The sequence below is a fragment of the Ylistrum balloti genome, unplaced genomic scaffold (assembly GCF_031769215.1).
Source record: "Ylistrum balloti isolate Yb309-2 unplaced genomic scaffold, AGI_CSIRO_Ybal_v1 Utg369772, whole genome shotgun sequence".
In the NCBI taxonomy this organism is placed as follows: domain Eukaryota; kingdom Metazoa; phylum Mollusca; class Bivalvia; order Pectinida; family Pectinidae; genus Ylistrum; species Ylistrum balloti.
The window spans coordinates 2,406,711-2,422,776 of record NW_026781965.1 but is presented as its reverse complement, the minus strand read 5'-3'; the positions used below and the strand labels follow the sequence as shown (position 1 = coordinate 2,422,776).

Below are 16,066 nucleotides of genomic sequence, written 5' to 3'. Positions count from 1 at the left end.
ATATAAAATTCAAAATGAGATGTTAAGTGGTTGGTTATAAAGCAATATTTTAGCACAGTTTCTTAAAAGTCTGCATGAGCAGTTCTTGGTTATTATCTGAACAGAGTCCTTTTGGTCACATAAGTTTAGATTTTAGTAGTAGTAGTTTTTATAATGGAACCAAACGATGATAGTCAGGAAACATTAAATCTGAAAGGGACGAAATGTTCAATCACTGATTTATTTTGCAATACAGTTAAATGCTACACTATGTACAGCAGTGCTAGTACACTCCATACTGGTCATTTTCTGATGAAGGTGAAGATGGAGAGTATTGTAACTTTTTAGTATGTGATGACTGATGATGAGATCAATTATGTTTGTTCACATTGAAAAATGTGAATAGGACATTGAAATTGAAAGCATGAGAATAAATAGCATGCATAAGTGATTGTGAAGTAGTTAACTTTCTTGATGTCTTTTAGCCTTCAATATCTTGTGTGAGTGATTCTGGTAAGTATGAATCTAATGAAAATATTAGGCATTGATTAAACTTTTGAAGGTTGATTAGGCCTAAGCCAGAGGATATTAATGACGTTAACACAATTTTCATAGCTTGTCCGACTGATAATTTTGTAATGCTTTTGAAACAGAAATATATCATTTGTATTTCCAGGCAAAGAATTCCGAGCTTTATTTTTGTCCACTGTGAGGACATGCAGTATTTTGGAATCACCGACACCAGCTGGACCAACTACAGTTGATGATGGTGATTTTGGATTCCTATCAGATTCCAAGCTCCTTAACACTGCACTGACTCGTGCCCAGTCCTTTGTTGCTGTCATAGGAGATCCAGTAGCCCTCTGTGCTGTAGGAGAGTGTGTTAATGTGTGGAGGCTGTTTCTTAAGCATTGTGATAACATGAAAAGCATTCATCCATCAACAGTCACGCTTAATACAGTCAAACAGCAAGTGTCAAACCTACTAAACTCATCAGCCAAAGACCGTATGATGGAGATAGCGAACCAGCAGCGACAGCAAGATATAGACATGGTGCAATCTATGCCTGCAAGTTCAGAGGCCCATTGGGAGGTACCAGCTGGCAATGTCGCCCAAATACTGAGTGGCCACCTCAATGGATTAGACACTCCCATGCAAAGACAGACTAGTTTTGAAGACTATCTGAGTAACCTTGATGTTGAAGACTTGGCTGATGCAGATGACGTTATTAAGCAATTAACCAAAGAAGCAGCTGGATCTGTAAGTTGCAGTGATTTCAAAATTCGAGAGGAAGACGAGCATGCAATATTATATGTTGGTGGGACTGGGAATGAGGAACCTGAAGATGAAATCTATCCCTCTATTTTCAATGAAAAGAATCTGCTAAATTTGCTGAAAGTTCAGCCTAATCAGTTCAAGCTCTGTACATTGAAAGTTTTGTCCAGATCCAAGATGTATGCAGAGATCCTTGATTCATCTTTACCTTACAGCAAAATTCTCATCAACACCAGACAACATTGTGGTCGTGCATTTCATATGGATGAGGTTGTAGTACAGCTTTTATCAACAGATATCGCTGAACCTGTAGATGGCTGTCCACATGGCAAGGTTGTTGGTGTCCTCAGGAGGAGTACAGACATAAAGAATAGACTGTTTGTGTGTACAGCCTCAGCTGATAATACCGGCCTGATGTGGCCCATCAACCAAGGTATTCCATGCATATACAATCTCTTGACATCTAATTCAGAGTGTGTAAACAATAATTTGGTGTGTGTCTATCGGTATTCACAAAGCAAAACTCTGCGATTCCATGAAGCGGTGGAATTGGATTGTACTAAACCATCTGATAAACTATTTGTAGTGCAGTACCTGAAATGGGATCCAACATTCTCATTGCCGATAGGTGTCGTAGTGGGCTATATACCAGCTGGTACAACAATAGATTTTGGCTTACAGATCCTCAATGTAGAATACAACATCCCAAAAAGGGTGTTCAAAACAGAGATTGAAGGAGAAATCAACCTCAAGTATCCCACAACTTACTCCATTCCAGATCATGAAATTCGTATTCGTCATGATATCAGACAGAATTGGACATTCTCAATTGACTCACCAGGTGTGGAAAACATCAGCAATGCCTTTAGTGTAGATGAATTAGGTGATGGAAGCTACTCAATAGGTGTACATGTGGCTGATGTGGGTTACTATGTTAAGAAGGACAGTGCACTTGACAAAGAAGCCATGTCACGTGGAACTTCTTTCAGCACACCTAACAGCACAGTCAATATGCTCCCTGAGAGACTTGGGTCAGAGATATGCAGCTTGAAACCAGGGGAAGATCGTTTAGCTCTGTCTGTGTATATGAATGTTTCTGCTGCTGGGGAAGTAACTAAAATTCAGCCAAAGAAATGTGTGATCAACACGAAATGTATATTTACATACCAGGAGGTACAAGAGACACTTAATGACCCTGGAGCAGGTGCTGACTATCTGAAGAGTTGTCTTCTTGTCCTGTATCATATCTGCATGATCTGGAGGAAAGAAAGGTTAGGGAATGCCAGCAAATACCATGACCTTAAGACACGAGAAAAGCTGACACCAGAAGCCCACCTCATAGCACAAGAATTAATGCTGAAGACAGATCATCAAGTAGCCAAACTACTTGTTGAAAAGTTCCCAAATACCACTCCCTTGAAATGTCAGAAAGAACTCCAGTCCGTAGATAAAAATAAGTGGATGCAGGAGTATGCAGGTGATGCCGTGAATTCCATAGCTCTGACAAAGCCATTCCTGGAGGGTTCCGCTACCTGTAATTGTAAGTTAGCCTGCACCTGTATTATGAATTACATCCGACAGTTGGGAAAGAAACCACAAGATCCCTTTGAGATGTTAACTGTTTTATGGGAATCCCTGTGCCAAGCAGCAGATGCAGGTGAAATTGCTTACTCTCAAAGTTATGTTATAGAACCAGAATACCATCCACAGCTGATGCTTGCTTTATCTAAACTACATGAAATCCAGAACCCGCCTGTCTTTGTTTGTTCTGGAGATACTACTGTGTTAAACCAGGGACATAGTTCACTTAATCTCTCTCCGTATGTCTCTTTCACCAAGCCTATCACTAGGTATGCTGATCTGGCAGTGGCACGCCTGGTTACAGCAGTTATTGAAGACCAACCTTCTGTATACAGTCGTCAAGAAATCCAGTCTCTATGTATACACCTGACTACAGTTTGTCGACATTCTGATTCGTATGATAAAGCAGTACATAGTCTCTATCTGAGCTCTGCTCTTAAAGCCCGTCCACTTGTACTACATCCAATCATACAGAATCTTGATGAAAATAACATTCAATTGTGCTTTCAAACCATTGGTGATATCTCTGAGAACAGAATCCAGCTACCTTCATTGCATACTTCTGAGAAACCTATATTAGATGATAATGGTAGTGTTCAACTGACATGGCAAGATCGCCTATATGATTTATTGCCCAAAGCTACCAGGGATATATCTAACTTGTCAACTGAAGTCCTAAATCCTAGCAGGTTTATATCCAGAATTCCAGCATTTCAATGGCAAAGGTTACTGAGTGCTATCCGAGAGGAGAACATGCTGAAGCTTCAAAGTGCTGTTATGTCAGTGCGGCCTCATGTTAAACAGGCAGCTCTGAGTGAAGGATATGTAGTAGATGTGTCTGTAGGCAATAAGTTAAATGGCAAGATTAAACACTATGCAGACTTTAAATTGACCCTGTCTACCTGTGATGTTGTACAGGTACAGATGACAGCTCAATTACGTAATGGCCTCATCACACCTTCTCTACAGTTACTGTGTTTGACTCCTTCACTGGAAGTCTGTCTAGAGCACCGAGACGATCCACTCACATGTTTTTCTGCACACTGCATTCCTCCAGCAGATAACACAGCCTATCCAGATGTAGCTTCCTACCAACAATTATGGCTACCTGTTCTAGGATTAGAATCTGCTCATAATGCTGTAACGTCAAGTCAATCTGTTGTGGTTAAAAATCTGTGTATGGAATGGAAAGAGGAAAAGTTGGCAGGATCCTCAAAGATTGTTGCAAGTTTTTCAGTCCCATTAATCTTCTGTATGGAACGCCAGTTTATAATTAGGAATGATGTCAACGTCATTGATATTTTCATACCTGATAATGCTAAGTTTGCATCAAGCTATTTTCGGAACTTTCTTTGTGTGCGATACAACAACTTGGAGGTTGCAGATGATCCCAGCTTGAATGAGAGTGTTGCATTGTCAGTAAACAATGGGATGCCCATATGTTGGGTAGGACATTGTCAGATTGTGTCAGTCAAGAGAGTCCAGGATAATGTCGTGGTTAATATTGTTCTTGTGCACAACAGTTCCACCATTCCCTCACAGTTACTTGGTGCCCAGGGCAGCAGTCTTCATTGTACTTTGGAATGGATCCCTAAGACCTCTCATGACAGGTAATTATATATATATATATATATACAAAATTTCTGATAGTATTAATCAGATATCCAGGTGATTCATTTGACATACAAAGTGCACACTAAGTCTAATGATGTAATGTTACATGTTTTAGTCTGGGACGTGTGATGCATGTGCTGTTACATGCGACAGTTTGGGACATGCGTAATTCATGTGATGTAACAGGTGTTAGTCTGGGACATGTGTAATACATGTGCTATTACATTTTCAGTCTTGAGATATTTGTAATGCATGTGCTTTTAACTGAATCTAGGACATGTGTGATGCATGTGCTGTTAGATGTGTAATCCATATACTGTTACTTGTGTCAGTCTGGGACATGTGTAATACATATGCTGTTACTTGTGTTAGTCTGGGACATGTGTAATACATATGCTGTTACTTGTGTTAGTCTGGGACATGTGTAATACATATGCTGTTACTTGTGTTAGTCTGGGACATGTGTAATACATATGCTGTTACTTGTGTCGGTCTGGGACATGTGTAATCCATATGCTGTTACTTGTGTCAGTCTGGGACCTGTGTAATACATATGCTGTTACTTGTGTTGGTCTGGGCATGTCTAATACCTGTGTCTGTCTTGAAGAACATGTTTGATACATACTTCATAATGTGATGGTCTAGGATTGCCTGATACATGTGTCATTACATATTGATGTCATGGTGTTGTCTTCATTGTGACATCACCAAAAGATAGTGATATGGAATAAAATTATTGCAAATTTTATTTTGATGTCAGTCTGGTGAACGCTGTTTTCATGTATGTTTTTAAAAGTGTCTTTAGTTATGTGATAAGTAGAATCTTGCATTTTTTCCATTGTATAAGATTGATGAAACTCCATAGGACAAGTATGATCCACTTCATATTTTGTCATAAAAAGACTAACTATAATATACATGTTATTGATATAGTAAATGGCAACGGGAGTTTTTAGATTTGAATAAACAAATGTTTGACATACTGAATGTAATGAATCACCTTAAAATAATTGGATCTGTTTTATCAAGTTATTATAGCCCTTAGTGTTCCATTCCTTACTTTGTTCTATGCATAGTGTATATATTTTGTTAGGTACAATTGTTACAGCATTTCATTCTTAAATTCAGTGGAGAAATATTTCATGGATATACATTTGTTTACTTTGTTTTTTATTGTCATTGTTATTTCATGGATATACAGTTGTTTACTTTGTTTTTTATTTCAGGTTAATGGAATATTCTGTACAATTGCTAACAGAAGCATCCCAACTAGCTCATGATATTGTATGTGGCAGAGTCAATGGGGCTATCAGTAAGTTTACTAATTTGTTAAAAACATATTTATTTAGCATGTTCTAGTTTTTAAACTCAGGATATGTTAAAAGAAAGGTAGTTTATCTTTAAAAAAAAACAGGAAAAGAACAAAACATGTCTATGAAACCATAAATCTGTGTTGTAACTGATCATGAAATGGAGAGCAAACTTAATGAAATAAAGATTTTGAAAAAGACCCTTAGAAAAGTATAATAATGAAAATAAGAATTGATAAATACTATGAAAATACATTTAGTCAAAAATTCTTTCATCAAATAAGATATATAGTATGAATATTTTTTGATGATATTCACTGTTTTGATAATCTTCCCTATTTAATTTTTAGGTAAAAGTGATGTAGATGCTTTGTTACAACTGCTAGTGACAGGAATGCCAAGACTTTCTGATGACCAAGCCGACGCAGTAAGAATGAGTCTCCAACAACGCTTTACTGCCATACAGGGTCCAGTAGCCTCGGGCAAATCGCTCATTGCCAGCTACATTGCTTACTTATTCTCCCGACGTAATGCCTCAGGAGGCCGTAAAAATCAGGTGTTAGTGTGTGGTCCCACAGATCAGTCAATAGACATATTAACAGGTATGTATTATAAGGTCAGACTGCCCTCAGTGTGGTGTCCATAATTACATCCTTCTTGAGACTTCTTGAGATTTTAATCAAAGACAGAAATTGTAAAGATGAAGACTCTTACACTCAAAAGCAGCAAAATAGGAATTTTTCATTATTCTTTTTCAAAGTGTTTTCTTTTTTATCTTGATTCAGTGAAATGTCAAAATCTGTGGTCGTTGTATGTTAGTTATGTCTAGATGTTTTAAATAATGTACAAGGTATTTTTGCTTCGTGTTTACAGTTTACATTGATTAGTATTTACCATATAGTGATTAATTTTAATAAACAGAAGAGGAAGTATCAAGTTTGGTTCACATCATAGACAATTGTTTAATAACATTGATTTAAATGCTTCATCTGTGTAATATCTAAACTTTTTGATTCAGCAAACTTGCAAAATCTTGGAAAGATGTGTCCAAAAATACTGAGAGTGTATAGTGAAGAAATAGAGCAAAAGGAATTTCCCATACCAGGGTCAACAGTTCCAAGTAATGAACAGAAACCATTAGGAGAAGAGTTTCATTCCCCTTCTCCAAATGACACTTCTCTACATCATGTCATCCGACGAGGCTCCAACTCTTACAGTCAGACTATCAATGAGTATGACATGCTTTTTAAGATGTATCCTGATGATATCTCCCCTGATCAGGTAGAGGAGTACTGTCAAATGAAGGCTGATGCTGAAGCAGCAGAAATAGGCATGGCAGAAATCATCCTGTGTACCTGTGATACAGCAGCCAGTTCCAAGCTATCAAACATCGCCGTGGAACAGGTATTTGTATTTACTGTTTAGTAGAATAATAATTGTAAACGTTTTATACAGAATCAACTATATCAGTTTGGTTTAATCAAATTGACCTCATGGGGTCAGTATTGTTAAGTGTTTGAAGGTGTTTGAATTAGAAATATTTCCAATAATGTGGATTTTATTAATGCATTGTGATTTAATGGATGTATATTTGTGTATTTGTTTGCTAACAATTGTAAACAGAAGAATCCCAACTAGCTCATGATATTGTATGTGGCAGAGTCAATGGGACTATCTGTAAGTGTACTGATTTGTAAAAAGATATGTTTATTTGGCATGTAATAGTGAATAATGATTTCATTGAAATTTACAGATAATAATTGATGACTGTGGTATGTGTTCTGAAGCCGAAGCTATGACCCCTGTGATCCACCATACAAATGCTAAACAGGTTACAATTCTTGGTGATGCTATTCAACTACCCCATAAAGTCAATAGCCCAACAGCCAAGGTCCTAGGTCTCACAACCTCTCTACTGCAGCGATACATTGAAAAGGCCCTGGTGCTCAAAAAATACTTCCGTATGGTGAGTGCAGCAAAGATAAGTTGTTGAAGAGCATGAGTTGAAGTTTATCCATAAAAGAGCTAGGTGAAGTAGATTTATGTAAAAAAAATTTTGTCTTGCCATGATGAAGTTCTGGATAATTCATGTCAAAATTTATACTGAATAGATAATCACACCATTTCTAGGCCATTTCTTTTTTTACAATCTTCAGCTTTGAAATAATGTTTTTCCATATACTTCTTGGGAATTTGTGTATTTTTATAAAATATATATATATATAAGTGTCTGTATTGGAGATTTCTTTAATCACATTTGCATTTGTTAGTTTTGTAATGAAACGACGATGTGCATTTGTATCTTACAGCATGAAGGAATAGCATCTTTTCCGTTTGAACATTTCTACGAAAATACTCCTCAGCGCGGGAGCATTGAACAGAGAGTCCCAGGAAAAGTGAATATCTGGCCAGCAGGGACAAACCTACCCTTTGTTTTCTGTCATGTGGTAGGCAAGGAGGAGGCTGTTACAATCAGGACCGACAGGGGATTGGAGCTCTCACATGTTAACATCATGGAAGTTAATATTGCAGTACGTATGAAACAGTAAATCTTAAGTTTATTCAATAATTCATTTAACTCAAAGTTGCCTAAGTTTCTCTTCCTTGTGGATAATGTAAGGAAAGAAGTATCCAAAATTCTATCAAATTTGAGAAATGTCTTTTCTGCTTTTTACCCAATAGCAGTATTGTATAAAAATAATGGAAAGGACAAAACTATGACCCAATCTGTATGTTTATATTTGTTGTGTACACATTTAATAATGGTAATGAAGCAAAAAACCACAACGAAGATAATCAGAAGTAATACAGTTCAGAATGTTTATTGAAATAATTAGCTGTGCTGTTAACATAAAACCTTTTTCATAACCTATTATATCAGTTAAGATTTTGTTATGCTGTGTCATATAGTGTACCCATGACCCTGTGACATCCTGTCTCAAAAAGTGATCAAACTCATACAGGGAATTAAACAAGAGCTAGAAATTGGTGACAACTAAAATTATCTCAGGGTCATCATCAATTATTAAATATTTATGTTTAGAAAGTCATAATGTTTAAATTCATATGTTGGAATTCTGTAGAATTTGTTAATTACTGTAGATGTCCTGAGTAGTTCTATTTATCACTAATTTTAAGGATGGATTGAAACTATGAAAAAAAAGATATCTTGAAAATAAATACGAATAAAGATAAAATAGTAGATTTTGTAAGTGCTCTTAAAAACAGATATCTTGAAATAAATATTAATGAAGGTGAAATATTAGATTTTATAGGTGCTGCGAAAATACATCCCCTTGATAAAACCTCAAAAATTTTAACATTAAAAGAACAACATTCAAAGTACCTTTAATGTAAAATTAACTAACAAATTGATCGAAAAAGAAGATTTTCTTTGAATCGTTAATTGAAATTGAATTGTTGACTGCATTTGATTTAATTTGAGTGACTCTGCTTTAACTCTAGGTAACCACAGCCTGTAAGTTAGTGAGTCGTCATGGTGTACCCGAGTCCAAAGTCATTGTTTTCACCCAGTATCAAGTACAGTGTGAGACAATCAGGAAGATGCTGTTGAATGCTGGTCATAAGAATATCCAAGTCTCTGATGTCCTTTCTGCACATGGTAAATATCACACTAGTTCAGCATTGGTTCATCGTCGGTATTAGGTCACCCGAGACTAAATCTTATGATCACCTTTTTCTCTGTCATTATAAGAGTGTAAACTGTTTATGCTTTTTTTTAGTAAAACCAAAAACACTACCTAAAACCAAAATTCTGAATTACATCATTCCTACATAGCATGGGCTATTGAGGACTGAATTGACTTTTAAATTTTTGTGGTAAAAATGGCTATTGATAATCTACTTAAATTTCAGGTGGTGATTGGGATTATGTGATCTACAGCACTGTCAGGTCATTGCCTCAGTTTAAGATAGACAGATACAGCGGTAGGAAATGGTGTGAGGATCACTTAGGAGTCAGTGATGATCACTGTCAAGTTAATGTGGCTCTCACTCGGGCCAACAAGGGTATAATTCTTATTGGTAAGCTACATGTTATTTCTGCCTGAAAATACCAAAGGCATTTTGTCTCTAGTGGCAGTTAATAAATACATATTCACTTTTAACACAAATTACCTATACCAATCTCTACAACTTCTTACTAACATATACAAAGTAATGTTATAAATATATCATTCCTATGATAATCTTACCTTGCTGCCAGTCATGATAATGACTAGTAATTGCCTAGGTAATCTATCTACAAACCACAATCACCTGGTTTCAGAACTTTATTTTAGAATACTGAATAGTAATAATGATAGAGCAGGTATCTGTCATTTGTATACTAACAGGACAACTCTTGATAATTTTCGATAGAGATTAAGGTACAGAATAATGTCTTAATTTTTTGACAAAGTGCTTCCAAACACAGCATGTATAAATACTTGTCAATTATGGATATTATCATTAAAGATATTTCACCGATTGAGAGTTTATTGATTTTAATTTTCTTTGAACAGGCAACAAGTTTCTGCTAAGAAGTAGCTACATTTGGGCTAGTCTGCTGAAAAAGTACGAGGGCTGTGGGGCAGTTGTGGACAGTCAGGCCATGTTCAAGCTCCTTGGTTAGACACCCCTGTAATGTGGTTGTAGGTGTTGTACAAATGGACAGCTGATCAACACGTGAAAATTGCACTATTAAAGCAGTAGATTTTTCTCTTACTGAAGCTATAAGTTAATTAGGTAATGAAGCAGTGTTGATATAAACATTCAAGATTTTATCGAGTTTTGCACATTATTTCCATTATATATCGATACCTAGATATGACATAGCTTGTAGACACAAGGCGATAAGTTTTCCTGGAGAATTTTCATGTGACATTGTAAATAACATCACAGTTAAACTGATTACATTTAATTTTGTGATCAAAATTGTAATGATGATCCCCTGATATTGTGTTTATGATATATATGTAACCCTATCATGCACAGATATATTTTTTATTGACAATAGAGAGGAAGGAGCTGAGACTGTTGTAAATTTTGTGCATGTGCTGTATTTTTCAGAGATTAGCTTTTTATTAACCAATATTTGTGCCTTATCTACTGCACTTACAAACAGATTGAGAGGAAATTGGCATTCATGACACATCTTGTTTAAGAAATTCAATATTATCATACGCAAGTGCTAAAGCAGTGCTATATTTGAAGAGCAAAGTATTGAATTATTTTCACAGATGAAAAGCTATGCAATGATTTCATGCATTACCACAACAACGCATCTACAGGAGTTGTTGTAAGATGACAACTACAAACTGTGTGAATTATTTTCATGTTTAAATTTTGTGTGGCTTTTTTTTTGGTTTCAACAATTCCATTTTCAGTATTAGGATTAACTTGGACACATGAAAGTTCATAATATTAAACATCCTTAATTATGGATCAATCTAAATTGAAAATGATCAAATAATCAAATTAAATACTTGTAAATACATTTAATTCTCAAAATTTGAAAGATTTTTATATCATACCGTTCAGTTGGTAAATTGATTATTCTTATATGTCATATTGATTCCGGACAAAACTCTGTAAAATATTTTAGTATTTCCTGAATTCGAATGATATGAAGATTCTGGAAAACCAAATTGAGACATTTTTATTGATTCATTGTTTATTTTCATTCAAAGCTAGTTTTGTTTGTTCTGTTTTAAGTTATTTGAGCAAAATGTACACAGTTAAAATGTAATTATTATGTCGTGCTTATTTAGTGAAATAGATTGATTTTGATAAGTTTGAACTCATGGTATATTTCTTTAATATGTTGAGATACAAACCAGAGGGTTGAACACTACATTAGCAAGTGTTCACTAGTAATTGATTAAATTGTGAATTCCAGTGAAAGGTGAATTGTTTCTGAAATATACAAAGGTTTGTTAATACTATGTATTATTTTAAACTATGAATACTACCGGTCTTGTAACATGGGTATTTCAGAAAACAGTTTTATATGATTACCATAAGTATTGATTTGATATATTTTTTGCTGTGTTTTCATTTGTTTTTTGTCTTCATGATGATGATTCCAGCAGATGAAGGATTACTTTTGTCTCTGGCACACTCAGTGCTGTTACTAGACGTAACAGTATAGTTTAATGGTGATACCTACAATCAATGTACAACATTGACAGTTGTCAGAATATTAAACATGGTGCAGGTTTCAGAAACCCTTTTATCACAAATTGTTGATCATGTTGTTGAATTATAGTTTCTATTCATTAGGTACACGACTTTCAACATAATCAAATTTTGCCTTTAAAGCATACAAGTCTTACAGGACAGGAATGCATTAAATCATTTAATAGTGCTTTGTTTCTATTTGCTTGATAAAACCTGTTAATATGAAAAATGTCATATTGTTTATGTTTTAAATAAGGTTTCCTGCAATTTGTCTGTGGAATATGTAATAGTGTTACAATGTTTATAGTGATAACCTTGTTCTTAAAATCCTACGAATGTCTACAGCAAATGCAGTATTGCTGTTTGTATTACTTAGTTATGGTGTATAATGAAGTCCCATGTTATACCCTAATTCAATATTATAATAGATTTTATAGAGTTAGCATGATTATTTACTGGTTTATTGACTGTGATGGACTTGTTTGGTAGTTTTCACCGAATTGCTGGAAGATTGACCAAGATTCAACGATGTAATGAACTCCGTCATAAATTTTAGGCCATTTTAAAATATAATTGGTTGTACTTGAAATAAACTGTATATTATGCATCATGTAGCAAGTTTTTAATAGAAGATAAGAATGGAATAATAATTACTTATTATTAGTTAACTTGGTCTTGCCAGTTGTAAAATAGTAGCGTTAAATAGAAACATTTTCTCAAAATAAAGACTCAATCATTTGTTTTCCTTCTAATAATTGATATAGATACAATCTCTTTATAAGGACTGCTGATGTGAAATTCATCATATCTCGAAGTATTTTAAATTAAAAGGCTTGTGTATACATAAACTTTGTTTCATGTAGATGATTAACATTATAAATTGATGGTAATACACAAAAAAATACCTGAATCCTGATCGATATTCCGAATTTATTAAAAAGACCCAATAAAGGTTTATTTCTTTAAATATACTGTTGTTTTGTGTCTAAATTGAATGTTTGATATTTTTACCCACCACTTCTTGGCTTGTCATCCAGCCTTATATGGAAATATAGTTATGCAGAATTCCGCCCGTGAATCATCTTGTTCCCCAGTGTAGACTGGATTCACTTCCGAGTTGGTCCACAGAATTAGTATGACTTGAAGAGATGCATCCAACTTTTTCATGTAGTTTTCATGGAGTTATGTCCCTTCTGCTGTTTCATTTGGTAAAAGCATGTGAACTTTACTCTTTCGAAATTCCTTGTTTCCTTTCCGTTTAAACTCGATTTCAATATATGACTTCGCCAAAACTTGATGAGAGTGATGAATGGATGATTCTTACTGTTCCTTATCATGTTGGAGCCAAAAAAATCCTTATAGAACAGAATTTAACCAACCTTATCTTAAACCTAGATGTGGCATCTAACGTTCAATGTTTTCTCTTCTGAAGAACCAGATCCCGGTTGGTTCAAGGTAAGTTCCATCATTTCTGTCCTTTGATCTTAACTGTTTGCTTCTCTATAGACAGGTTAATGTTATCATCCAGTAAGAGAAACCTACATAGAAGTTTGGGAAAGACCACTCCAGTACTCCTAGACAAAAAGGGATAAAACTTTGGCTGTTTGCCAACCGCTTGTGTTCAAGCATGAATAATGTCCTTTTAGTACATCTCGAGCAATTGTTAAATCCAAGATTTGCTGTCAATCTTTTTTCGGCCTATGGACAAAAGGAAACCTGCATGTCCAGTATGGCATTTCAGAAATACTCATTTATTGTAGAATAGAACTATTTTATCACAAGCAGTACAAAACGTATGACATTTCACTGACAACAGTATCGCCCTTGTCAAACAAAAGAAGACCAATGTGTAGTTTATTGGCACCGATGAATCGACAGGACTTGCCGTTTTTATTATGTTTATACTGATGTGGATAATGGAGATAAGATTACAATGAAAGCAGATTAATGATTTTTCGTTCGTAAAGTAGGTGGGAACAAAATACTATATAATGGATGCCAATTCACTACACTTAGTTCAGAACTTGGTCTGAGATGTACCAGAGTCTATGGGCCCTCTCGTCTCTGTTAAGTCAGACCCGCTACGGCTAGGTCTTAGACCATTTGATCAATCAAGAGCTTACTTACGCACCGTTGAATGCATGATGCCCAACTAGTTATATTGCTACTGACTAAGCAATCCCTCCTTCCAACTCCTATATATGAACGTTAGAAAGACGAAACGTGGGGTAAAAAAATGTCCCAAACGTTGCAGTATCTGCTGTAGACTTGAAACTGCTAGGGTTTCACACCTCTGTCGCCTCTGTACATGCAATGAGTAGGTAAACACGGTGTAGTATTTCTATGTCAGTGTTTTATATCTTTATAACAAAACGAAATTATATAGAAAAAAAACACTTAAATTTTCAAATGTATACATTATCATAGTGGACCATCTAGCAACTTACATACTTCTGTTATGCAAAATGTCCGAGTAGCCTTCAGATGAAATGAATGTTAAGTTTAAAGTCCATCAGTATACATCCCTCAGCCCACCTATTTAATATTCAGTAAAGGCTTATGGTTGATTGAATTTTAGGGTATTTTTCTGTGAAAGTTATCATGTTTTGGACATTATTTTGCATCAATTCTCTTTATCTTTTTGTAAAGGTTCCAAGTCCATAAGTATACTTCTCACATCCCTCCTGATAAGATTTACGTTACAGCCGTTGTATGGCGATTCATTTTTGCTTCCTTTGCAAAATTCACCATGATTTGGACTTGCCGAAAAACTGAAATCCACCAAGTATTTAAGCATTTGAATGGCTTCTAGGTCAAAAAGTTCCCATCCCCATTCTTCATCCCTCCTACGCTGTACGTACTAGATTTCTAGGATTGATGTTTCGTTTCGAATTTTACCGTATTTTGTACTTGAAGTCCGTCATCAATATAACCTCCCCCCCCCTCCACATCCCTCCTGTTAAGCATTGACTGTCTCAAAAGTTATATAAGTGATCGCAATACTTTTGCTATATAACTTTGTAAAAATTAAACATAAAAAACCCATTTTGCGATGGCAACTGCCGATGGGGTTGACAATCATTGATTGCACTTGTACTTTTTGAATATGATGCCATGCGATATCCAAATGTTTTTGTATCCTGTCTTTTCTTTGAACAAAAAGCGATTTTATGAAGTCACATTTTACTTGCGGCCAGTAACAACTCAATTAAATTTCAATATATTACGATTTACTTATGTCATGAACAATTTCCTAAAGAACTTAATATTGCTTTCATTATTAATAAATTACGGTAATTTAGACTATCATGACGTTTCCTCATACGCCTGCCCAGCTCATCCCACAGATGTTCAATAGAAGACATGTCAGGGCTATATGTGGGCCATTCCAGAGGCAGAACGTGACAAAATCACGACAGATTGGCAACATGCGGTCGAGCATTGTCTTGCTTGAAAATTAGGTTATGACGTGTGAGAAGTAGCAGAACGTGTAGTTGAAGGATATGGTTTCTGTATTGAACGGCATTGAGGTTTTTGATCCAGGACCACTAAGGGATTTTTACTCCATGTGAGATGCCTCCCCAAACCATTACAGAAGCCCCATCGGACCTATCGTATTCAACCACGCATGTGAAGGCGAATCGCTCACCGCGTCTGCGATATACCCTTTTTCTCCCGTCTGACCATGTCTGCGCATTCAGTAAAGGCGCACGTGCTGCTTCCGTGGTGTCAGAGGTGGCCCGAGGTAAGGTCGGCGCGCAATGATTCTCTCGGCACGCATGCGGTTCCTGGCAGTTTGAGCACTAATGGGTCTGTCATGAGTACCTAAGGTACGCAATCTCTATAGCAGTCTTGAATCTGTCGCACAAGTGCGACAATCAAATCGCCCTGTCTTGTGGGTTGTTACACGTGGACGACCGCGAACAAAGTAGCATGGATAAAGACCGTAATTGTACACAGCGCAACACCAAACTGCCATGCGACAGTATTTTGCTCTATCCCTCTGAAATTGCGTTAAGCGTGGCATCTCGGTCAATGGTGAAAGCAAAATGCCAAGGTGGAAAATTAATGTGGTTGAAGTTATTCGTTTGAAAAAAAATCCGGCTTGGCTTGATCACGCCGCGTAT

General features: G+C 35.9%; 1 protein-coding gene across 1 annotated transcript in view; it reads left to right on the top strand.

The window, feature by feature from the left end:
* LOC132543983 (helicase with zinc finger domain 2-like) overlaps positions 1–12,906 on the top strand; it is a 31,331-nt gene extending 18,425 nt beyond the window's left edge. The window contains exons 21-29 of the mRNA XM_060207539.1: positions 656–4,445; positions 5,676–5,761; positions 6,110–6,361; positions 6,778–7,163; positions 7,513–7,725; positions 8,069–8,290; positions 9,225–9,381; positions 9,636–9,803; positions 10,283–12,906. Coding sequence (XP_060063522.1) covers positions 656–4,445; positions 5,676–5,761; positions 6,110–6,361; positions 6,778–7,163; positions 7,513–7,725; positions 8,069–8,290; positions 9,225–9,381; positions 9,636–9,803; positions 10,283–10,392 — 5,384 coding nt within the window. The 3' untranslated portion in view covers positions 10,393–12,906. The remainder of the gene's footprint in view (positions 1–655; positions 4,446–5,675; positions 5,762–6,109; positions 6,362–6,777; positions 7,164–7,512; positions 7,726–8,068; positions 8,291–9,224; positions 9,382–9,635; positions 9,804–10,282) is intronic.
* The last annotated feature ends 3,160 nt before the right edge of the window (positions 12,907–16,066 follow it).